Source organism: Maylandia zebra, linkage group LG6, assembly GCF_041146795.1.
Source record: "Maylandia zebra isolate NMK-2024a linkage group LG6, Mzebra_GT3a, whole genome shotgun sequence".
Classification (NCBI taxonomy): Eukaryota; Metazoa; Chordata; class Actinopteri; order Cichliformes; family Cichlidae; genus Maylandia; species Maylandia zebra.
Window position 1 is genome coordinate 22,250,969 of NC_135172.1, and position 26,855 is coordinate 22,277,823.

The 26,855-nt window shown below is 41.2% G+C and overlaps 1 protein-coding gene across 1 annotated transcript in view; it reads left to right on the plus strand.

Moving 5' to 3' along the window:
- Positions 1-26,855, plus strand: part of fbxo41 (F-box protein 41) — a 57,066-nt gene that overhangs the window by 11,003 nt on the left and 19,208 nt on the right. Inside the window, exons 3-4 of the mRNA XM_076884863.1 lie at positions 10,471-10,678; positions 17,389-17,462. Coding sequence (XP_076740978.1) covers positions 10,471-10,678; positions 17,389-17,462 — 282 coding nt within the window. The remainder of the gene's footprint in view (positions 1-10,470; positions 10,679-17,388; positions 17,463-26,855) is intronic.

A 26,855-nucleotide genomic window follows, 5' to 3' on the forward strand; every position in this document is an offset into this window, starting at 1 on the left:
AGTTGTTATGTCTAAAAACAGATGTCCTAGCAAAAAAGTCAAAATGTTTCGGAAAGACATTGATGTAGCCGCTCTGGCTTCACCTGCTGGTTTGTGAATTGCAATTTTGAAGGCTTGGAACAAGTGACTGAGACCATAAACACATCAAGAAGAAGTTTACTTAGGGCTCCAAATAAAAACTTAAGTCATCCATCCATCCATCTTGGGGGATGAAGCTTATCCCTGCTGCCGTAGAGGTACACCCTGGACAGATTCCCAGTCTGTCGCAGAGCTAACACACAGAAACAGACAACATAGTCACACCCATAGACAATTTAGAGTCACTCATTAAATTAACCCCACTAACTTTGTGTCTTTGGTCTTAGAGGAAGCCAGAGAAACTCCACATAGGCACAGGGATAACTAAGGGATTCTAGCGCCGCACAAAAAGGCCCCACATGGTGGTTTTGAACCCTGGATTTTCTTGAAGTGAGGCAACAAAAGTGAGATTTTCTATCTGCTTTTTGGGTATTTGGAAAGGAAAGTGGATTACATTTAGATTTACACATCTCTTTAAATGTTTTTAATGCAATCTCCAAAAGTTTTGCAAGTTGTCCAAGTTTTAGGATATGCATGAACACAATCACATGACTTCAGCCCCATGTGTTCACCACGCTGACTTTAAATGTCTGTAGTTGCTTTTAGTCACATTCTCACAGTTTATGTTGTACAGTACAATGTGGCAATTTTAAAAGCTGCAGTTATGATCTGCTAAACACCCCCATCATAGAAATGCCTCTGATGGGGCTGAAAAAGCTGAGGTATGCCAAATTAAACACGATCTGAACTGAAAATCAGTGGCAACAGGTCTTATGGAGTGATGAATCCATATTTAAAACAGCCATCTGTAAAGCACAGTTGTCAGTACCAGATGTACTAGTTTAATTTAATTGTTTTACATTTTAATTGATGGCTAGTGCTGGAAAATTGTTGTGTCCCACATTTTATTCAGCCATCTGCCACCAGAGGGAACAGCAGCCCTGACATCGCTGGAGAAAAAGCCTGATCCTGTCAAGTATTGTGGTTCTTTTTGTTAGTTTTTTTTGAAGGTGAAAGTATGAGATTCTCGATACAAGCGGCAGAAATTAGCTTCCTCCTGTAGATGAGTGGAGCCTCTACTCCTCCATATTGAAAGGAGCCAGCTGAGGTGGTAGCCTCTTGGGTCGAGGTGTTGTGACTGAGCACATCCTGGGGAGATTGCATCTCTCGGCTGGCCTGGGAACGCCTTGGTGTTTCCCCCTGTTGAGCTGTAGGAGTTGGTTGGAGAGAGGGAGGTCCGGGCTTCTCTGCTTAGGCTGTTGCCTGCGTGACCCAGGGGAAGAAATGGATCGACAGGTGATTATTATTTTGTTGTCATTTTAGCTTTGAACTTTTATAGAGATAGTTGTCACGAATTGTTGAACAATTTTTATTATTCAGTTGAAATTTATCAGTTTTTTGGGTGTTAATTTGTTATATTTTAACAATATCGGAACTTTTTTTTCAGTTTTGTTGTAACGTATTTTCATATCATATTTAACACGTTTATTTGAAGTGATTTTTATTTCCTCCTTCTTCTTCTCTGTCTGTTTTATAAATGCAAGGTTCACAGTGGAAGGTGGCACACAGCTAAACAGCATTTAAAGTACGACTCATTATTGAAGAACTGTTTAGATCTGAAGAATGCCTTTAGACTGTTTTAGAGATGGCACGATACCACTTTTTTATGTCCGGTACCGATACCGATATCATAAATTTGGATATCGGCCGATACCGATATGAATCCGATATAGTGTGTTTTTTAATCAATAAAACTTTTCATATTTTGCTGCATTTTGTATAGGTTCATACACAAGTTTTAAAAAACAAGAGACTGAAGCTATTCTGTTATACCTGTATGCAAAAAATGCACTGCACCCAAAATATTTCATAGTTCAGCAACACAGATCAATCTAATAAACTTAAACCTACTCCATCCTCCCTATTCTGGTATTTTAAAGAGTATGCAACCTAACTAATAGGGCTAAGAGAACCACCCCCCACCTCATGATGCTTAATCGATGTAATGAACTTTAATTTGATGCAGTGTGAAAAAAAATGCACAGAAATCAATTATTTTTCTACAATATTTAAATAGATTCAGCATCTTTCTTCAACAGAATTGCAGACTGCACAGATGGTACCTTCCCAAAGGAAAAAGTACTATAGCTTACTAAGATATATTAGACTTAATAGTTACTATATACAGTAATGGACTTCTATATATTTTACATCAGATTAAAACTTTGGGTGTAAGATTCGGATAATTATTTATTAAAAGCTAGACATTTTAAATGAGAATAAGAAAGAAAAGTATGTCTTTGTGCCCCCTTTTCCCTGTTCATGCCCTATCGGCCCCCCTGGCTAAACTTTGCTAGATCCGCCCCTGCACAGTTACCAGCCGTCAGCTGCGTAGAAAAAGATCCTGGTGTAGAAAGTAATATTAAATACATTCTAACATCAGATTATCAAGCTTAAACGTGCTGCTGTTGTTCAGCCGCTGGTTTCCTCTTTCTGGCGCGAAGTGGGCGATAAACAAACAAGAGAGAAAAGCCGATCAGCTGATCATTGATCAGTTTCATGATTGAAGTAGCAACAGGAGAGGGAGGGAGAGAGAGAGAGGCAGTCGCTCCATATATCGGTTGTTAAGCTTAACGCTGGAATGCTTTACAAACATTCAGAGATGAACTTACACACTTGCTTTACTTCTCTCTGGGATAACTTTCTCGGAGATGAAATGCCGGTTTGGTAGCGAGGATCCAAATGCTCAACCAGACCACCGACAGGTCTCGCGCCACAGCCGCTCTATCACCTGATGCATACTGCTCCGATGTGCTACAGTTATGAGCCGAGTTACGCCATGTCGCAAGTTTTGTGAGGTGCTTTTTTTAATATTTAATGGATCGGATTATATTTTTTTATTTCTCTCCGATATCCGATCCAGTAATTTAGGTCAGTATTGGACCGATATGTAATATCGGATCGGTCCATCTCTAGACTGTTTAGACTGTTTTTGACAGTTTGACATTAAATGGGCATCAAATTTAACTTGACATATGAGTGTTTTTGCAGTACAGTAACAGCATACATGGATAGAAAAACATGCAATGCAACACTATCAGTCATGGATTGGCCTCCCCAGAGCCTGGACCTCAACTTTACTGTGGGATCATTTTGACAGAGATCAGAAGAAAAGGCTTTGAATGTCCTTCAAGAAGCCTGGAGAACTATTCCTGAAGACTACTTAAATAAATTAGAAGAAATCTGCTTAAGAGAGTTCAGGCTATGTTGAATCACTAAGGTGGTCATACCAGATAATGACTTTCAAGCTTGTTAGAATTGTACAAACTGCTTTTGCCTTATATAGTGTACTTCCATGTGTGTTTGCACATTTCAAAAATTGTTGCATCTGTTTCCCCTTTTTCTAACTAAATAAAGAAATGGTGGACGACTCTGGACTACACAGTACTGTATATGTTAAAATGTTTGTCTCCCTTGCAACACAAAAATGACTTCATGGACCCATTTTTATCATCTGTTTAAAATCCCAAATAGAAAACCTGCTACTGCTTAATTAATTAAGCAGTAGCAAATATAGCTTAATTGCTATATTTGCGGTTCACAGGGTGTTTGATTAAATAAGCAGTTTTGAAGACATCTACTACTCATTCATACCATCATTATTGTAGATTGGTTGTCTTCTCCCACATTTTTGTTTAACTTGCACTTCCGCTTTCTGAAAGATTGGATGCAGATATACAAAACCTCATCGTTGCGAACATGCTTTTCAGGACATATCTATTCTGTTTCTAAAGACACCTGAATTTTTGTTGACCTTTCCCATGTAATGAATTCGTTCTTTCATGCATCTGAAATGCTGCAGATCGTCACCTTGCTTTTGTATCTCAGGGTTACTCAGCCATCTGTCTGTTTGTAATGGGAATTGAGATTTCCAGAGAGCTGGTCCACCCGCAGTAAAATGTTTATTTTCTCCCGATTGATCGGAGGCAGCAAAGACCAGGATTAGCGGTTTCTTGGGAAACCAGGTTTTCTGTGAAAAAGCAGCACATTTTAGCCTGCAACTCTTTTATCATCCCCTTTCTCACAGCCTTTCATCCTCGTCCGTCTCACATCTCCTCTCATGTCGCCACGCTCTTCATGCTGCCTACCTCACTGTGTGCTTCTGTGTAATGCATACAAATGTGTGACACTATGACATGATAACACAATGTAAACCAAAAAAACCCCAGAAAACAAACCATCAGAAACAAGAATAAAAAATCCAGGTGTCAAAACAGAACGACATGCGAGCAGCTGTCCTTTGTTAAAGGAGAGAAAGCCTCGTCGTCTTTATCCAGGCCTTTTAGTCAATCATCTCTGCTCTTAAATATTAATAAAGCATAATTTTAAATTAATGGCCACAGATGATGACAGCTGTGACAGGAGGTTGACCAGTCACTGTAATGAACATTTAGACAAAACCCTTCAGCTGAACACGTCTTATTATCCGTGTCTTTTCTAAGCTGAAGTGTTTACATTTGTTTTTGGAGTCGTTGCTTCTTAGTGCTTCATACAGTCACCAGCTGTCTGCTGTTTGGTGCCGAGCAGGTAGTGTCCAGATGGCTCTCAAATTTTCAGTTAAGTGCAAAATCAAATGCACATGCATACATTTTTTTTTATCTTGTGGGTGTTTGTGTGTAGCTTCAGAGATGTTGGCTGTGGAGACGTGTGCCTTTCTCTTGAATGAAATGGACGCAGATGCAACTTGCCCTGTGGTTCTTGGAAAAATCGGCGGCGGTGTTCCAGTTGCTCCAAAACAAAAGTTCCTGATTCTTGTCTTAAAACATTTGGTTTCATAATACTAATACTTGGTTGGAGCCTGTTTACCTTCACAGCTGCTTTAACTTCTTCATCAAGGGGTTGGAAACATTCCTCTGAGGTTGTGTTCCATATTAACATGTTAGCATCTCACAGTTGCTGCAGATTTGTCGGTTGCACATTGATGATGTGAATCGCCTGTTCCACCACAAACCAAATTAGATCGAAAGCTGGTGACTGTGGAGTCCAGTACAGTGAACTCATCACGTTTAAGAAACCAGTCTGAGATTATTTGAGGTTTGTGACACGGCGCATTATCGTGCTGGAAGCAGCTATCAGTAGATGTGTACACTGTGGTCATAAAGGGATGAACATGGTCAGCAATGACACTCAGGTAGACTACGGCATTTAAAGGATGCTCAGTTCTTTTGACATTTCCATCGAAAGTTAAAAAAAAAAAATAGGACCAGTTGGATGAATGTTGTAAATTGTTTTTATTTGTGAAATTTGGACAAATCTTAGCAGACTGTTTTCCCACTGTTTGCAGTCTTTTTGTTAAGTAAGCTAACCATCAGCTTACCAATGTCAGAGAAACTTTCATCTTCTCACTAAACTCTCAGCTGTTTTTTTTTTGGTATTACAAAGTCTCAATTATTTCTCAAAGTTATAGAAAATAGTGTGAAAATAAGATGTATGCTGTGTCGTTTACTATGAAGATCACTGAAAAGTGCATGAAAGGACAAAATTCTATGTCACCATTGGCTAACGTTCACCTGGAATAGCCTGAAAAGATGGGATTTCTTCTTTTCCAGGTAAACACCCAGGCATGTTTATCACCTTGAGGTATTTTTTCGGAGGTGTGAGAGTGAGGTGTTGTGAATATGTCAGCGTGTGTAAAAAATTGGGATTGACAACAGGAAGCAGCTACATCCCATTTCCCTCCTCTCCTTAAACCTCCTGTGCTTTCTTCTTCCACATGACTGCAGCTTTCTGTTTGCTGTCTGATCTTTTAGCTTCTGCAGTGTGTTATTTTTTTTTTTTTTTTTTTTTCCTCACAGTCGTTGTGGCCCTTCCTTCCTCTTCAGCTTCAGCTCCCTATTTCTCGTCTCCTTGTCTGTCTTTTTTATTGAATTTAGATCTTACCAAAAACTGACAGAAATATTTATTTTTCCTTTTCTTCCTTTCTGACCATCCTTTACCATCAATCGTGTTCTTTTGTTCTCTCGCCTCATTTCCTTCCTTCTTCGTTAGCATAAGACCGAGTAAAGCGTCTGTTAGGCTGTCAGGCAGCATTGGGGAAGGATGGGAAAAGTGTTCCTGTGTGGCGTCCATCACGGGGTTGGTGTATCCATCTCCTGATACAGCTGAATAATTAATTAAGACAAATTAAAGATGCATGAAAATTTAGATCCTGAATCACATGCGCCCTAATTTTGAGTGCATACTAACCAAGCTCAATAATGTCTATTCCAGGATTTTCTCAAATGGATATTTGCTACTTTTCTGGAGGCTGAACTTAAAACAATACTCAGTCGTTGTGTCCTCTGTTTATTAAACCGAATAATGAGAACAAAACGTCAGCTTCAGGTTTTCTAATGAGACATCTCATTATGTACAGATCTAATTATTAAATCAAAGTAAATAGTTCTTGAAGTCATTAAACATAATGAGATGCATGTTTAGTGTAGGATGATTTAATGATATAATCTGCAGAAGCTGTTTGCTTATTTACGTCATTATGACTTTAGGACTCCTCCAACCATCATTTGCCATATGGTTTTTGAAGAGGGCAGTAGTCACCAGCCTTAAGAACTACAATCATTCACTAAAATGGTTAATTTGACTGGAGACTGTTCTGTGTAAACCTTATTATCTATGAAAGCTCATCTAGATTGCACAAAGAGGAGAGGAAACTACTCTTATCACTGGTTCTTCTGTTATTGTTTATCCCTTCTTTTCCTTGAGGCGGAGCAATTTTATTTGTAAAGTGGATTTTACACAGAAAGACAATTAAGACCAGTCCTGAGCTATACCATCCATCCATTCTCTTCCACTTATCCTTTTTCAGAGTCGCTGGGGGGCTGGAGCGCTGGCGAGAGGCAGGGTACACTCTAGACAGGTCACCAGTCTGCTGCAGGGCTAACACATAGACACAGACAACCATTCGCACTCACACCTATGGGCAATTTAGAGTTACCGATTAACCTATCCCCATTAACTGCATGTCTTTGGACTGTGGGAGGAAGCCAGACTGCCCAGAGAGAACATGCAAACTCCACACAGAAAGGCACCGGCCTGATGGTGAAATTGAACTCAGGACCTTCTTGCCATGAGGCAACAGTGCTACCCACCGTGTAGCACACACGTGTGATATACGTCACACTAAAATTCACAAAATCTCTGTCAGTCCTAAATGATCAGGAGTTGAATCCAAACTTGACATACAGAATTCAGAATTCGTAGTCATCATGTGGGTCATGTGCCCTTCAACTAGCATACAGAGTTGTTGGGGTGAACGGAGAAAGACAGGAAAAAGACAAGCTGTGTAAACATAACATTAAAATTTGGATTTAAATTAATGCCGTCAGCATTAATCTTGTTAAAATGACGTTAATGTCATAACCGCATTAACGCGGATCGTCCCTAACGCGTTAACGAGCTAACCGCGCTAACGTGTTGAGGCCGCGTTAACTCGCTAACGGAGATTTGCCGCGTTACTGCAGTTATGGCGTTAACGTCATTGTAATGAGATTAACGGTGACAGCACTCATTTAAATATATCTAAAGACTTAAAGTCCTCTGGAGAATGTTGTTCTCTGCTGAACAGTTTATCTTCATGTTGGCTAAAACCAGATCCTCACATGTTCAGTTTGTCCCCGGTCATCAAATCACCTAAATGTGTTGGGCTGGATTTTCCTCTTTTTCCTTTTGCAAAACTAAACATAATGAGATGCATCGTTGGGAATTAACAGTGTGGTGATGGTGAGATAAGACAGTTTACAACAAGACACACATGCTTAATGTTTTCTGTGTACATAAACACAAAGATTTTTATCTCGAGTAGTGTAGATAGTGTACAGTAGCAGGCCTCTTAATCAATGTACACTCAACTTTATACAATTCGGTTAGTGAGCACTTGATAAAAATCATGCTATCTAAAGTTGTGAGCAATTACTAAGTGACTCCGAGCTCTAATCACAGTCGATCACATTTCATCGTGGAGAGAAGCCGTTTGATTCTGACATAATTTCCAGACTCGCTGATTATTTACTCACTGATGTTAAAGCACATTTATTGCTGGCCTACAGTTTGCTACCTTGACTAATTCTGGAGTCGTTTTCTTTTTATAATCTTTGCCTGAAGATAAGAAAAGTTATCTGTGCCAGGCTCGAAGCTATTTTTATCTCAGCTTGTCCCCATTTCAGGAAGTTGTGCGTGTTGTTGCTGTTTTGGATTCTGCATCGTATGATGGTTTAGCAACAGCGGATGTTTGACATTAATTTGACATGAAATAAGTGGCTTTGCTTGTTTCATGACCACAAATCCATTTAAATTGAAGTGGCACGGGTTATATGTCTCCATTCCATGTCTGCAGGAATCCTCTGAACTTTTCTTTTGCTTCCTGAAGGTCAGATAGTTTAATAAGCTCTCCTCTCTGACATTGTTTAGACGGTAAACACTGGGATGTTTGTATGGATACAGTCAGAGACCAATAAAGGAAAAAGACCTTGGAAGCTGTAGACATTTGGATTGATGAGCATTAAATATTATATTCACATATTTTTGTAGATTTGGAAATGAGTAAAGTACAGATTTTTAGTTTGTATCAGGCAACAAGGGAAAACTTTTCAAAAGACCAAAGGACTGTGGGTCCTAAATTGTGGAACTTGCTCTCGTCCGACTTATGATGTGTTCAGACCTGCTTGTTGTTTAATACCATCTACTCAAGCTGTTATTATTTTTCAGCTAAAAAGCTAAAGCTTTGTCTCTTCTGCCCACAATAAGTTACTGTGTTTTATTATTTCAAGCACATTGCAAGAGTCCGACCGTGTCTTTTTTAAGCTAATGCAGAGACACAGAGTCACACTTACAGGATTAATCGATCAGATCAATACTCTTCCAGAGAAATCTTGGCCACTGCGTTAACTTCAAAACTCTGCTGCACGTATTGGCAAGGACCAGAGAGGGAGGCCACATTACACCAATTGTAAGGTCTCTGCTGGTTTAAGGTTCCCAGTCACAAAGATATCGTTTAGTTATTGTGCTCCATGTTTATGGAGCAGTCTACCTGATGACCTGGTGGCTGCTCAGACTGTTGAGATTTTTAAAAGCAAACGCAAGACTTTCCTTTTTATTGTATTTTACTTTCATTCATTTACTGATATATTTTCATTGCATTTTTTTTGTTTACCTGTTTATTCATCTGTTATTATCTTTATGCCTTTATTCAGCTCTAAGTCAGTAGGATCAGCTTCTCTCTCATCTGACTTACGGTACATTTGAATAGTGCAGACAAATTTACCTCCTTTCTCTTTTTCCGAATCACTTTCAAATCAGTATCACAGTATGAAGGAAAGGTGAATCTGACTGTGCTTAAAAAAAACCAAATACAAATGGAACTACAGTGAAACCTAATCAAGTTCAAACTAACTTTGATGTAAGTAATTTAGGAACTGTGGGTTGGTGTCAAAAGTCAAATCATACCTGCAGGTCATGGCATGAAATGCAAAAACACATTCTTAACTAACATTGAATTAGCAGTTATGTTATTGTTTTTATGATTGGTTAAATTGCTATGAATGACCTCTTTTACTTGGATAAAGGATGGTCCAGTGTGTCCTCTCCTAAAGGAGGCAATAAAGGAAGCACTAGAGCACCTTTCCTCAGTATCTAGAGCAGCTCTTATTATGGCTGCCACACAGATACTTCTGGGTCACTTCACTCTTAGAGACATTTAGGGTCGGAAACTGTCCATCATTAGTTTTAGATAAGTTTATTGATATCCCTTGATGAGAAGCTTTTGTTCTGAAGCTTTTGCAGCTGACTAACAAGTTGTCATTGATTTCAGTAAGCTGTCTTCTCTTCTACCAGTTCCTACTCCCCTCACACACATATGGTGCCAACAGAGGAAGCTATTACAGAAACTAGTGCAACTATAATTGAATGCAAAATGCATCTGAGACTATTAAACTGCCCTGAAATTAAGACCAAGGCTGTCTGGGTCACACACTGTCCCTTGAAATGACAGGAATTTGCCCTGCTGTGTTTGCAGTGCAAGTATCCAGCTGCTCTCTCACCCTCTACTCTCTCTGCTTTTGTGGTTGTATTGTTTATTTATCTGTGTCATCAACCCTCGGTGTCTGTTTTCAGAAAAGGGCGGTACAGCTGGTGGATGCGTGAGAGAGGCTTTTGAAGGCAGAATCTGTACCCACATGCATTAATAAACTTGTGTTGTCATCAGGACATGAATGTTTCTGAATGAAGGAGGTTTAGGAGATCTCTAATTTTCCCCACAGCCCTCCAAATATCTTATTTCATGAATCCTAGCTTCCAGCAAGAAGGAAAGGTTCACACCTCTTCCCCTTGTGCCCACAGGGAGGTCGCCCAGATTGACCAGTTCCTTCAGGAGACGGCGGCCCGTGAAGCAAACGCTAAGGTACGCTTGCAGCAGTTCATTGAGGAGCTTCTGGACCGAGCCGACCGGGCCGAAAAACAGCTGCAGATCATCAGCAGCTGTGGCACCACGCCGAACGGCAGCCTGGGACGCTGCAGCCTGCAGGCCTCGAAGGGCAACGGACGCCAGGTTAGGATTTTTGAATACACGTTGCTGTAGGTTCACACTATGAAACGTGTGATAGTTCCTGTCAAAAGAAAAAAAAAAATATAATGCATATAATATATAACATATTTTGTGCCATACGTAACAACACCTGATGTACAAATTGGTTTTTAAATATTTAACTGCTCCTTATCACACCGATTGTCGTTGGTTGATTTTCCGATGAACTTTTTCTATGTAATTTTGTAGCACATTTTAACTGGCATATTATTTTAACTGGCAAAAGTAAGTAACATTCTTAGTTTTATTGCAAATAAGTAATGTTTCATTAACATTTAGTAGTGACTTTTTTCACTTCCAGAGACTCTTAAAGACTCCTTAAACTGCAGGAAACTCCACTTCCAGCATTCTGGCAGTCATTAACAGAGCAGCTTGTTGCTGATGAAAAGTACATAACCATAGATTGTATTGATTTATGCCTCTGTAATGCACCACAGCTCGAACCGGTAATAGACTTCAAGATGCCTGAGACAGCAAGTCTACTGTGTTTTACTGAACTGAAGGGTAGTCGCTGCCTGTTTTTCACATATGAGCAGTTGAAATTAAATAAGATATTATTCTGGATTAGTGATGCACCAAATTCTGATATTTTTATTTGGTTTGCTTATTCGGAGCAATTATTACCCCTTCTGTGAAAACATAAGAAACAAAACAAGACAAACCTCTGCCGGCACGTCACTCTCTGGGCAACAATGTTCCCTCTAATTTTTCACGTGTCTGAGCGAACACACAAACTCCCTGAGCGCGGTCCCTTGGACCACTGTGAGCGACATCAGACGTGTGCACTGTGGTCACGCCGGCATCTAATCCATCCAAGTTACATGGTTTATTAAAATAATCAAATTACAGCATTTACATTTATGTTAGACTACTTTTAATTAACTGCTTTAGCCCACTTACAATGAAAATGTAAAAAAAATCTAGTCATTCACCTGTGCAGTATGTTAACACTATTGGAAGTACAAATAACTTGAACTCCAATTTTGAAAACACAAGTTTCTTTCTTTTTAAAAAAAAGCTCTGACTTGTATTATGAGTCTGTGGTCTGGGAGAGAGTCCTGTAGCTCTCTATAGTATATAATGACCAATGCTGGGCAATTAATTATATAGCTACTTCTTCAAAAAGGTTACTCAGTTTGGCAAACAACAAAGATTTTTGCAGCTATGTTTTTTTTAAATGCAGCCAAGGCAGTTTTAAATAAACATTTCAAACTATTTACAGAACAATCAGCTGTTCTGCATCAAATCTGATGCCACACAAATTATTTGTGCCACTTCAAAAAATAATTTCTGTCCACTATGAGATAAAGGAGAACAACAGCCTGGTACCTGCAGGCCTGACAACAGGAGATGTATCACTGCTGTAACACGTGTAACATTCAGCAGTCGCCTCATTGTTCTGACACACACAACAAAACTACACTACACACTAACTACATAAGATTTGCGCTAAACGTCTCAAATCTCTCACATCTCAAAGCACCGCCGTCACTCCTAAAACTTCCCCCCGTTTCTTAACAACTAGATGTCACGTTGCCATATCAGTTTTTTGATTGGTCGACATGGTACTTTTTTGGACGAATAGGAAAGGGAGAGGGGGGTGGAGTTTGTTTTTGCTCACAGGCGGAGAGCGCTTTCAAGCCTTTTTCTTATAAAACGCCGTTTTTACAGTTTCTTCCCGCAGTAAATATAAACAACGATAGTATTCAGCAAGGAAACCAAACATTGCAGATATTTTTATCATAACTCTGGTTTTACGTGGCCTATCAACACGATTTAAACGCTGGTATAAAGTCCACACTTTTTCTGTCAGTTGTTCCGTCTGTCCTGCTCACATCTCCAATGGTTGTCCACGTTGTCATTAATGTGGCTTCACTTCACATCAGCCACGCCGCTTTGTTAGCTAAAACACCGGTGTCGGCACGTAAGGACGCTGTCATAGCCTGTCAACGACGTTGATTAGCTGCGTATATACGAATGTGAATCGCATTATTGGCTGGACTATGGGATAAGGTGGCATCGTTCTAATCCCATACGGGCGCAGACAGTCACTCACTGACTAACACTGCAAAACAGAATTGTTAAAGTATTAATTTTAATTTCAATGCAGGTTAGATTTATTTTGTGCGCAACACAGATTTTCTGTGCGCAGAGACCGTGGCAGCAGTGCGCAATTGCGCACGTGCACAGCTTAGAGGGAACATTGCTGGGCAGTATTTACTTTTAAGGGAATAGTACTGCATTATATTTTAATAGTATTGTAAACTTTATGTAGGAGTAGATCATGGAAATAGGTATTGATTTGTAAATAACTGGACACGAACAACCTGTGCATACTATATCATATTATACTACGGGATATTTCTAGATAACTAGACAGCTCAGTCTCTTTCCTTTGGCAATACTCTCTTATAAATATCTAACATGTTTTACGGTCAACTTGTTAGAAAGGCAGATGTGAAAATTAAAAGTGAGATCAGAGGTCAAACGTGACGTGATATTTGGATGCAAGCTATGTTTAGTCATATTTAGAATCCCCATATTCTTTCCCCCCATATGTTTAAATGTGCAGATGTTTTTATTTAAGGTTATATTGTTTGGATATAAAGTGAGTCCTTATATCGTTGTACAAGAGATAATGTTTTCTATAGATTAGATTTTGTTAATAACCATGTGCTCTATATATGCAAGTGCATTTTATTAATATTGCACATTTATAACCAAAGTGCTTTCAATTAAAATAAAACTGATTAAACAAATTCCTTTCTTCAAAGATATGGGGGTAAGCCTAGCTGTATATATTGAACTGATAATATACAAAGCATTTTATTTTATACTCTATCAGTGTGATCTTCCTTCATCAAGGGATTATTACAGTAGGTACAGTTTTACAGTTGTTACAGCATTCAGCATCAAAGCTGTTGGAACAGTGAAGCTGTGCAGCTCGGTACATCCTGATCAGAAAGTGTGCTCCTATTAAAAAAGAAAACTGGAATGCAGCTCTTCATCTCCAGGCTCGGTGCTTGAACCATGCCTCCTTGCTCCTTTTGTTTTGCCGTATTACACAATGATTAAAAAAAGCTATAAAAGCACACAGAGTCTGTTCTTAATGTCACGTATTCAAATTACTGTACGACACTTATGGAAAAAAAAAAGGGGTCACCTGTTTCACAATGCACTAATGTGTATGCTGCCATGGAAACAGTTCTTGCTCTCGCTCAAGATTTCAGCATGATTTTTTAATCAGATGTGATGTGGTGCAGAGCTGCCTGAGAGGAATCATGTCCTAGGATTACCGTCTCTGAGTGCACAGATGATGTCGGCGTCCTCGGGTTATCGCTTTATAGTCAGGTGACCAATTATAGACAAATCTTCAAAATAAAGTGTTTTACTAAGGAGTTGGGCCACTGTGGCCACATGTTTTCCAAATGATATTCCATTATTGGATGTTATCTGACCAATCAGTCCAAATTCTCCAGTAGCTCTTCACTTGGGTTGAGATCTGGCCGTAGCATATGATTCAACTCATTTTCATCCTCGAGTGAACCTTTCAGGGCATCAGGGCAGACAAAGGGGGTGATTCAGAAGAGTGAATGTATTGATTCAGAGTGATCCTTCTTTCTAAGGTCAGGGCTTTTAAAGTGTGGCTCTTGGTAACATTTTATGCAGCCCACGAACATGATGAGGATAAGAATGCACTAATGCACATTTCATTCATCCGAGTTCATGGCAGACTCTGACAGAACAGGAGAAAACAAGTATTTCTCTTCAACTTCTTCTGCTGTAGTCATCATAGCTCACAAACCTTTCTAACACTGACAAATCCAGCAGGTATCAAGGAACACAACAGTCTCAGAAGAGGTTATAAAAACATTAACACCATAAACCACTATCAACTTACCAGGCAAAAAGCCTGCTACAGTCACACTGTAGCGGAAACACTGATTGGAGACAGTGCCATAATCACGATTATTGCAATAGTTGCAACGAACTTGCGATCTTGTTCCTTTAAAGATGGGAAACAACAGTACTCGCAGTCAGTTTCCATTTTCAAAGTGACTTCTTTTTTTGCAAGAGCCAGTCTGCAATCAGTTTGTGATTGATTGAGGTGAAGTTGGCATTGGCATAGAGTCTGTGTGGTTAATGGGCGATTAACTGTCATAAAATGGTAAAAATTGCAAGTCTGCTGTCATCTGTTGTAAATCTGTTGCAACAGATGACAGCAAGATGCACAGAAATTCACATTAACTGCTCGCATTTAGAGTTCACCCAGAGCCTCATACACACAGAAATTCCTGTTCAGATGGTGACATAGTTACTGCAGGATGGAGATTTAACTGCAAAATGAAATAGGAAATAAACAACCTCGATTTCACATGGGAACATAACCAGAATATAACCAATGTAGGCCCCTGTTACAAGGAGACATGCTGTAGATGTGTTGCATTCGTCAGTGCAGACTGACTCAGACTGATTGCAATGTGCCGGCAGTTTGAATTTGTTTATAAATGACATGTCGGTTGCTTGCAAACCAGTTGGTTATCCAATCTGTCTGAGAGTTCAGTCAGTCTGAGTTGGACTGTGATTGTTTGGAGAAAGGTTGCCTCCCATCAGGTGAAATGTGCAGTCGCCTCATGATGGAAACTGATTGATACTGTTGCATGTTTAAACACTTGGTGACCAGTTGGTAGCTGCAACTACTTGCAATCGGTTATTTTATATATGATATTTATATACTTATTTTTTATTTACTAGTTGCAAGGAGGTTGCCTTCCTTTTTGTACTTTAGTGTGACTAAATACGAAATCCCTAAATCTGCACTAAGTTAAATGCTTTTGCCAGAGGTCCTTTCCTTCCTGTTAAAAGGGAGTTTTCATTCCCATTTTCGCCATGTGGTTGCTCATAAAAGGTTGTTTGACAGTTAGGGCTTCTCTGTATTATTGTAGGATCTTTAACTTGCAATATAAAGTATCTCAAGGTGATTGTTGTTGTGATTTGAAATATTAGAGAACCACATGACCTGTGAATGACCTGAAACTACCTACATTTAGTCAGTTTCTTGTCTCCATGCTTGTGCACTGTAGGACTATGAGTAATCAGCATGACAAGTACAAGTGTGGAGGCACTAACTGGTTGGCACCTTGTTATACTGTCAAGGGTGTCTCCACCTCTCTATATGGCCTGAGAAAGGTCGCCCTCATCTTCCTACGAGACAGGTTTTAGAGTGACAGGGGTATTTTAGGACTGGTGGTGAGAGAAGGGATGGTTTATCTGCTCACTCTGTTGTTCTTTCCAGGCTGACTGTAATATAATTTTCACAAAGAATGAGAGGAATATACAGCAGCTTTAATCTGACTGTGATTCTTTATTATGTTTTGGGTTTGTAACAGAGAGCAGAAGAGGTAGAAATAGACAAATGCTGACGTTTGGCTCGAATTTAAGTCACCCAAATTGAGTTATACCTCCCGATGAATGCATTTGATTAAACCCATTTCTTGGAGATGTGCTCCTGCTCTGCCTTCACTGCAGTCTGTCCAGGAATGAAAGGCATGGATGATACTCGCCTGTTTCCTCCACGGTCCATTTTCACTGGCAGTGGCCCACAAACAAGCTGTGTGAGTGAAGCAGAGAAAAAGAGAGGGAGCAGAGAGGGAGGGAGACTGTCTGTGTTTGCGCACATTTTCCCTCTGTGGCACGTCGCCGGTTTGGTACACAGAGTTCCACCTGGCATGGCTTCACACACGCACACTTCAGTGCACATGCAGCTTTGAGAACGGTGTGAAAAAGCGACAAGGAAGATTTTGCGCTGGCAAACACAGAGAGTCAGATTGCACACTTACAAGCAAATGCATTTTAAAAACCTGCTCTCAGAGCTGCAACCAAATATTTTAGATTACAGGGTTCTCTCTGCAGTGAGTACAGTGGATAGATAGAAGTATTGATTGCTCAGTCAGTCAGGTCCATCCAGCATTTTGCTCTAGAAAAAGATATTTTGACTACTTTCCATCCATTTTCTTTGGGTTATCCAATTCAGGGCTGCAGGAGTTTGTGCCAGCTGGACAGGTTACCAGTCTGTCGTGTGGCTAATACAGACAAATGATCATGTTACACTCACACCTATTCACGACAATGATCCTGTTCCAATGCCTTGCTCGTGTGTACAGTACAAATCAAGAAAATGAAATGTGATGAAAACACGTCACTGAACCGCACACAATTACCTTTAATCAGAAAACCACTTTTGTTAATCATTCTAGTCATGATTGTATTCTGTTTGACAAAAATCAGAAGTAACGGAGCCTGTTTGAGATACGTTTAGAAAACCTTCCCCAGATAACTGCAAAATAGGCGGCGGTTTCATTTTCTATGATTTCATTCCACTTCCAGTGAGATTTTTTTTAAGCAGGCTTCTGTACTCAATTTATTTTTGTAGCAGTTCTAATTTACTGTGACAGCTGTTTGTTAGTAATACATACAGTATCTTGTCCTTCAATTAAATGTCTTGTTGTACTTTGTGTTTTGGTAAAATATGTATGCTCGCATTTCTCCATCATAAAAAAAAAAAGATCAGCCTGTAAAATAATGTTTGAGAATGATGGGGAAACAGGACATTTTATTAATAACACGTTTGATCCGACTCTTTGTTTTCTTTGTGTTTCTCTCTCTCTCTCCAGAGAAACTCGAGCATCTCTGGGAGCACGAGGGGAATGTACCAAGTGTCAGAGCGACGTTCCTCTCCCAGCACAGGGTGGGTCAGCAACACACTGCTGTACATTCGACACATGAGTTATCCATTCATAGTACCATTGTACCATGAAGAGCTTTATGAAACACATGTTGATGTACATTGGAAACGGGATGCAAAAGCAGGATGCTGAGGAAGGCAATACATCCAAAAAGCAAGCCTTCATTTTTTGACCCCCGAATGTTACAATGTGTGACTGCTGGGGAAAAAAACCCTCAAAAAACAGCAATGTGCACTTTCACTAAATGCATTTTCAATAACATACTGACCGCTCGGGTTCTGATGGTAAATAATGTCTTGTGTTCTTCTACACAGTGTTACACGCAGATGTCAAATGTCCAGATGTTTATTCTCTGTATAAATCCTGCACTCCACCCGAGCCTTAATCCTGAGGACCACACAAACTTAAGAGTTTAACCTTTTATCAAAAACACATTTTTCCCCTTTCTCTCATTCATTCATTTTATGCCATGATTTTGGTTTAAATTAATGATACTTCTTAGTTAGGATTTCTATGGCTGAAGTAAAATTCCCCGCCATCCATCACTTATGACTCACAGCTAACCCGAAATAACAAATGATTTTATAATCATTCTAAAGGCTCGCAATACAACAATAGACGTTACTCAGGTGGTGCATCACCATGAATTATTAGTTAAAATGATCTTCTCTGCTTTCAGAAAAGATGGTCCAGTGCATCCTCTGCTAAAAGAGTTAATAAAGGAATCAGTGGCGCTCCTTTCCTTTGTGTTTGGAAAATCTCAATGGCTGCCACTTCCAGGTCACTTCACTCAGAAACCTTCCTAAATGAAGAATAAAAATTCAAACAGTCAAGTAGGGATGGGTATCGTTTAGGTTTTATCCGATACCGGTGCCAAATCGGTACTTTTGAAACGGTGCCGGTGCCCAAACGGTGCTCAAACCGGTGCTTAAAGAATGGAGAACACAAACTTTGTCCAAAAACCTCTCATGTTCAGCTGTTTTTTGTAAAAAGATAACAATGTCAGCCTTTTCTGCAGCTATGGGGCATATATGGTATCACTCATGGCTGGAAGCAGTGCTTAATCAATGGAAAAAACACAAACTTTGTCCAAAACCTCTCATGTTTAACTGTTTTCCACTTCTTCTTTGGTCATTTTAGCCTTTTTGGCCAGGGTGAAGGGAGTATCTGCCATCAAACAAGAAGACAGCCGCATGTAGCTATGATGATGTTTGCTAGTTCACCTTACATGCATTAATGTAATAACGTGGTTAGCCTACTCAACCTAAATTACACAAGAACAACATTAAGCTACTCACGCAGAGAAGAACGGCTGCTGCTGCCATCAAATACGGCGCATTTCTCGGCTTTTAAAAAAACGCTATGCGTCGCCAGGTGTTTCATGAGATTCGAGGTGTTACCTCCTTTGACAGTATCACAGTATCAGCTTAAAGCACTTGTTGCTGCTGAGTTTGCATATTTTGCTGTGAAGTACAGCCAGACTTTTAACCGCTTCGCCTTGGACATTTTTAATCTGTAGCTCTGCGCTAACAGAACGTACGTACCTGGCCCCGCCTACTATCCTCGGAAACGTAAAACGATTGGCTAAAAGTGTATCACAGCTCAGGAAAAAAAAGCACCGAAATAAAGCACCGAAATGTGCGCTGCTTTTCGGTCTGGTTACTACCGTTTATGTCAGAACCGGACACCGGTACCCATCCCTACAGTCAAGTCAGGTAACCAGACGGATGCAAGGAAAAGTGATTTGCTGAAATTAAACAGGAAGTGGACAAAAACAGATGAAGACAAAGACAAGGAAATAGTGGAAAAATATAAACATTATAACAATAAAGAAAGGAAATCATTAACATCAAAACAGGAACCACAGCTCAGCAAATACTATACAAGACCCTAAAACCATGATAGCAAATGTAGTCTCTCGTTTAATGGTACTTTTACTGCTGAGTGAAATCGCAGTGATCCATGCTTTAAATTGTCTTATTTAAATTGTTATAATTACTATTATATGTCTCGCACCAGATAATTAGGCAGCTCTGAAATGTGCATATTTTACGGGTTTTTTGGGAGCGTTTTTTCGGTCAGGGTGGAGATTTTATAGTTGGCTTTTAAATGCTTTTAGTTCACTTCATCTTTTGTACCTGCTCAGAGCTTGTGTAGTGAAACACAATCTGTCAGTTACTTGGAAATGGATTCCCAGAGCTTTTAACGGCTATCTGCTGTGCTTGCTGGTCTTTGCCTTTTGAGGTTCAACATTTTCAGTATTGTGTATAAATACTTCTATGCCCAGCAATTGTCATAATATTGTTTGAAAAAACAATAGTATAATATTAATATTTTTGTGACTTCTTTTGTTTTTTTCTATTTTTTTGTTAATATATAAAAAATCAAAAGATTACAGTAGTGTGTGTGTATATATGTGTGTATATACATTATATATACACACACACATATATGTATATGTATGTATATGTATATATATGTGTGTATGTGTGTGTATGTATATATATATATATATATATATATATATATATATATATATATATATATATATATATATATATATATTTATTTATTAGGGGTGCAACGATATTCGTATCGATATTGAACCGTTCGATACAGTGCTTTCGGTTCGGTACGCATATGTATCGAACAATACAACATTTGTAATTTATTTTATCAACTTTCCTTCTGACGATGCTGTCTGTGTTGAGCGCTCAGTGAATCTGCGTTCGACTACTCCGCCTAGGCTGCACTGTCGAGCACAGATCCACTGAGTGCTCAACACAGACAGCATAGTCAGAAGGAAGAGCGCAGGGCAAGCTAGCAAGACAGAAGTTAAGCTCTCCAGATCTGGCGTTTGGAATTATTTTGGTTTTCATGTGACGTATGACCCTGAAGGTAAGCGAGTCATGGACTAAAGTAAAACAGTATGTTGGATGTGCCGTGCAATGCTCAATTACATGGGTGGGAGCTAGTGTGTTAGCGCAGTTAGCTCGTTAACGTGTTGGCCGTCTAGCCCCATGCACGGGGCGATCAGCGGTAGCTCGTTAACGGAGATTTGCCGTGTTGTGGCGTTAAGGTCATTTCAACGAGATTAACCTGAAATCACTAGTGGGAACACAACGAATATGACTGCACATTTACGCCGACATCATCCTAGTGCAAAGACAAAAACAACAAGCATGCTACTAACTTTAGCCGAGTCATTTAGACAGCTGTTAGCACATGATTCTCCTTATGCTGCTGAGAATATAGCCCAGAAGAAGCGGATAGTATAGCTTTTATTTTGGAAAGAGACATTTCTCTGTAATAAACTCTCTTTTCCAAAGATGAGTGATTCCTCAATCAGATACAGGGCTTGCAATATCGCTAGCCCGACGTCCTGGGGCTAGCGATTTTTTTCAGTCGGGCTACCAAAATCTATCTCTTCCCTGCCCGTCGGGCTATTGTAGGAAAAATATATGTCAATGCTTTTGCATTCTTTCAGAAATGTAGCTGGGTAATTATGTCATTGGCATTGGTGAGCCACTGTCAATATGTGACATATTGAAATCGCGTTTGAATTTGCGCTTGTTTTTTTGCTTTCACTTTGCAATCGCGCGAACTGTGTATAGAGAGTGACAGCACTGATCTGTGAGTGATGAAAATTTGTGCACCAATTCCTCTGACATCGTCTTATTAATCGTTAGCTCACTATGCAAACATGACAAGTGAAATCTCCCGCAGCAAGCTTAAACATGTGAGAGGTTGATCGCGCAGAGAATCGCTGAGCTTATGTGAGTGCGTGTGTAAAAGCAGGAGGATATATATTTCATTTCTTCTGAGCCAAATAAGACAGGTCAGGGTGAAGAAGTGACAGCCAAAGAAAAGCTTACCACAAAACGGAGAAGTTATGACAAATCAGACTATAAGGCAAAAAGAAAGTGCAGCTTCATGGTTTCATGGACAAAAGAATTTCTGTGGCTGCAATATGACGAGCTAAATAACCAGGGCTGCACATAAGTGGTCCGCAGGTGCGCATTCGCTGTCAAAATAAAAAACGCGCACAAGGGTTAGGGTTAAATTTAAAAACTGTACTTTTGAGTTAAAATATATATTTATAATTTTAATAAATGACAAATTAAAAAGGCATGAACATTTTTTTGTATCGAAAAAATATCGAACCGTGACACCAAAGTATCGAACCGAACCGAACCGTGAATTTTGTGTATCGTTGCACCCCTAATATATATATATACACATATATATATATATATACACACACACACACACACATATATATATATATATATATATATATATATATATATATATATATATATATATATATAAAACAAGAAGGCATCGGTGGGCAAGAGACGAAAACAGGGCGTTGTTGGAATGCTACTACGCAAATAACCCCGGCGGCAGGGGCTACATGAATCGGATGAGGGACCTATGGATTCTTCGATACCCAACATCCACAATGACGGCGAAACAACTAGTAGCTCAGTGTTCCAACATTCGAAAGAAGGGACTGCTCTCACAGCTAGAGATTGACGAGGTACAACACAAATGCTACGGCAAGGAGGAGTCAGGACGCCAGGTCAGGGGGGCGATTTCATCACCCCCACCCGAGATTGGGTACGTAGCCCCAAGTGCGATAGGAGAAGGACCGTTGAGTGCGAGAGGAATTGACCTGAAAAATAGGATCATGGCCAAGCTTGAAACCTGGATCCCCCGTAGCCGGTTACCAAGATTACGTGAAGTACCCTCAGAAGGTCTGCTAGATGATGTTAATGCAGCACTACGGACAATACCTACAACCACGATTACCGACACTAACAAGCTGATCTACAATACGGCAGCAGTGATCAGTAAGATGCTTGGCTACAAGTTGAACAGCCACAAGGGGCAGTACCCTCCATGGAGAAGGAGGCTAGAGGACAAGATCAAAGTAGCACGGAGGGAGGTTAGCCAACTAACGGAGTTGCAGAAAGGTGCGACACAGAAGGTGCATAAGAAATACAGCAAGCTGTCCATACCTGAGGCCTTGGAAACTGCCAAGCAAAGACTCACAGCCTTGGCCAGCCGCTTGAGGAGGTACACCAGAGAGATAGAAGGCAGGAGAATAAACCAGCTGTTCTCCACAGAACCAGCAAAGGTGTACTCTCAGTGACAAGGGAACAATAAGAGAACAGCACCACCAAGGCTGGAGACGGAGCAATACTGGAAGGGCATATGGGAGAAGGACGCAACCCATAACGGCAATGCTCAGTGGCTAGTGGATCTGAGGGCAGACCACAGCGACCTCCCTGAACAGGGTCCAGTAACCATCACAGTGGCAGCTATCCAAGAAAGGGTCTCCAGTATGAAGAGTTGGACAGCACCAGGGCCCGACATGGTTCACGCCTACTGGCTAAAGAAGCTGACTGCACTCCACGAGCGTCTGGCAGCACAAATGAACCAGCTGCTAGTTAACGAGAGACACCCGGAATGGCTAACCGAAGGTCGGACGGTCCTGATCCCCAAGGACCCCAAGAAGGGACCGGTCCCCTCCAACTACCGACCAATAACCTGCCTCAGTACTACATGGAAGCTCCTGTCAGGCATCATATTGGCTAAGATGAACAGGCACATGGGTCAATACATGAGCGGGACACAGAAAGGAATTGGCAAGAATACCAGAGGCGCAAAACACCAGCTACTGGTAGACAGAACAGTCAGCCGAGACTGCAAGACCAGACTGACCAACCTGTGCACTGCCTGGATTGATTACAAGAAGGCCTATGACTCAGTGCCCCACAGCTGGATACTGGAATGCCTAGAATTGTACAAGATCAATGGGACCCTAAGAGCCTTCATCAGGAACTCAATGGGGATGTGGCGTACAACACTAGAGGCCAACTCCAAGCCCATAGCACAAGTCACCATCAAGTGCGGGATCTACCAAGGAGATGCTCTGTCCCCACTGCTGTTCTGCATAGGCCTGAACCCCCTCAGTGAGATCATTAACAAGGCTGGCTACGGATACCGACTACGGAACGGAGCAGTTGTCAGCCACCTCCTGTACATGGATGACATCAAGCTGTATGCCAAGAGTGAACGAGACATCGATTCACTGATCCACACTACCAGGCTATACAGCAATGACATTGGAATGTCGTTCGGACTGGAGAAGTGTAGTCGGATGGTAACAAAGAGAGGGAAGGTAGTCAGAACTGAGGGGATTGAACTACCAGAAGGCAACATTGCAGACATAGAGGACAGTTACAAGTACCTGGGGATCCCGCAGGCGAATGGGAACCATGAAGAGACCGCTAGAAAAGCTGCAACCACCAAGTACCTGCAGAGGGTCAAGCAAGTCCTGAGGAGTCAGCTGAATGGTAAGAACAAGATCCGGGCCATCAACACGTACGCCCTGCCCGTGATCAGGTACCCTGCTGGGGTAATAGGCTGGCCAAAGGAGGAGATAGAAGCCACTGACATAAAGACAAGAAAGCTCCTTACCATGCATGGAGGGTTTCACCCCAAGTCCAGCACCCTGAGGCTGTACGCTAAGCGGAAGGAAGGGGGCCGGGGACTGGTGAGTGTCAGCACCACAGTCCAGGATGAGACAACGAACATCCAAGAATACATTGGGAAGATGGCCCCAACTGACCGAGTGCTCAGTGAATACCTCAGGCAGCAGAAACCCAAGAAAGAGGAGGGAGACAAGGAACCATCATGGAAGGACAGGCCCCTGCACGGTATGTACCACCGGCAGATAGAGGAAGAGGAGGTGGCTGATATCCAGAAATCCTACCAGTGGCTGGACAAAGCTGGACTGAAAGACAGCACAGAGGCACTAATCATGGCAGCACAAGAACAAGCTCTGAGCACAAGATCCATAGAGGCTGGGGTCTATCACACCAGGCAAGACCCCAGGTGCAGGCTGTGTAAAGATGCCCCAGAGACAATCCAGCACATAACAGCAGGGTGCAAGATGCTAGCAGGCAAGGCATACATGGAACGCCATAACCAAGTGGCCGGCATAGTGTACAGGAACATCTGTGCCGAGTATAACCTGGAAGTCCCGAGGTCAAAATGGGAGATGCCCCCAAGGGTGGTGGAGAATGACCGAGCTAAGATCCTGTGGGACTTCCAGATACAGACGGACAAAATGGTGGTGGCTAACCAACCGGACATAGTGGTGGTAGACAAACAGAAGAAGACGGCCGTAGTGATCGATGTAGCGGTTCCGAATGACAGCAATATCAGGAAGAAGGAACACGAGAAGCTGGAGAAATACCAAGGGCTCAGAGAAGAGCTCGAGAGGATGTGGAGGGTGAAGGTAACGGTGGTCCCCGTGGTAATTGGAGCACTAGGTGCGGTGACTCCCAAGCTAGGCGAGTGGCTCCAGCAGATCCCGGGAACAACATCGGAGATCTCTGTCCAGAAGAGCGCAGTCCTGGGAACAGCTAAGATACTGCGCAGGACCCTCAAGCTCCCAGGCCTCTGGTAGAGGACCCGAGCTTGAAGGATAAACCGCCCGCAGGGGCGTGCTGGGTGTTTTTTTTGTTTTGTTTTATATATATATGTGTGTGTGTGTGTGTGTGTGTGTGTGTGTGTGTGTGTGTGTGTGTATATATATATATGTATGTATATGTATGTTATACAACCAGTGGTTGTTATGGAAACTGGTTGGGGAAATTGTTTGCAAAGAAAGTGCTAAATCCCAAACCTTGCTAGCTTATTCCAGTATAAACCTGTACTTTTTCACATCAGCCAAGCATCCGTACAGTTTGAGAAAGTGCAACGCAAGCTGGACATGTAGAAGGTTTGGCCTCAAAGTAAAAGTTGTGTCTCAGAGGTTTCAAATGGCACAGAGAGGAGCCGACTGATGTTTGTAGAAAAAGCCGACACATCCGTTCAAACAAGACTGCAGCAATGTGCTAGCAACTGAAGCATTTACAAAGAGGTTTTGGGGGAATATGTGTTTTTACCTGCTGGTTGCCATGGGGTCACTGACTGTAGGCCTCTGTGACTAGCAATTTAGCGATCATGTTCCCAGTCACTGCCACCAACCTCCAGCAACGACACATAACAGGTTGGGAAATACTCAGTTTTCCGTGATGACTACTATTTACCAGATGGTGGCGGTGCAGTCTGTAGGCTTGTATGACTGGGGTCTTATTCACTGGATCCTGCATTGTCACCACGATAGTCATATGTTCAGAATGGCCGAAAAGTTAATGTCATGTGGTCAGTAATCATGTGTTTGCAAAGCCTCAACTGAGCCAATGTGAATAAATTTTTTTTAATATTGAGAGTAGACTGTTTAATCCAGAGTCCTAATGTGAAGATTTGTGAGCACAGTAGTCGCCAACTACTAATGAGAACATCAAATCTATAGTGTTGAAAACTGACTTAAAATTGAATCTATCCAAACCACATGTCACAGATGCTCTCAGTCAGTGGCAGCGCTGAGGCGCAGGTCAGACGTCTCACTACACGAGGTGTGACTGAAGTATTTCTGGGTCTCCACTGGAGATTTCAAACACATGGCGTGCCATCATGTACCGACCCAACTGTCATCCCCAGTTGGTGCGCGAATGTGTTCCCTTCTCTGACGTCACACAGAGCCTGTCAGGCCTTCCCCATTAAATAAGTGATGGCACGACACACGCACAGACGCCCGAGAACAACTGTGTGAGCCTTCTGCCTTCGGTTATTAATAGCTGTTTATAGGGATGGGCATTGATAAGATTTTCACGATTCCGATTCCATTTTCAATTCTGTTTAACGATTCGATTCTTTATCGATTCTGTTATCGATTCTTTTTAAAAAAGGAGAACACTAAGGTCGATTAGCTTAGAACTTTGTTTTATATCTTCTCTTTGAACAAGATAGAATTTAGGAGTAGCATGGACTTACAAACCCAACAGTGAGATCTTAAGAGATCCTTAAGAGATCCAGCCTACGGCTCTTCAATGGGGGGTCACAGGGTCCCCGGGGAAAAAAATTGTAAATGTAAAATAATAAAATAAATATTCTTCTGTAGCAATAACAAAGTATAACATAAATTATTCTGTAGCAATGTCCCTGCCTACAAATAAACACATTCACTTACTGAAAATCGGGGGTATCTGCTGTGGCAGCCTTTGACCACAAACTTAGTCACTGCTTGGTGACATTCGTCTATCCTGGCCTGAAAGGAGACGCTACCGGTAGACTGCAGCGACAACTGCCAGCGAGCGCCAGCCAGACTCTGTTTGTCTCTCTCATCATGGTCACCTAAATGCACACTAATGGCAGGTTTTGTAATATAACTCAAACATAATATGCACTGTTAGTTGATTATTTATCTGCCGTATTAACGGGAGAGGACGTGCAAACGTTACCGCTGCTGCTGGGTTGAGATTCACGAGTCCGGA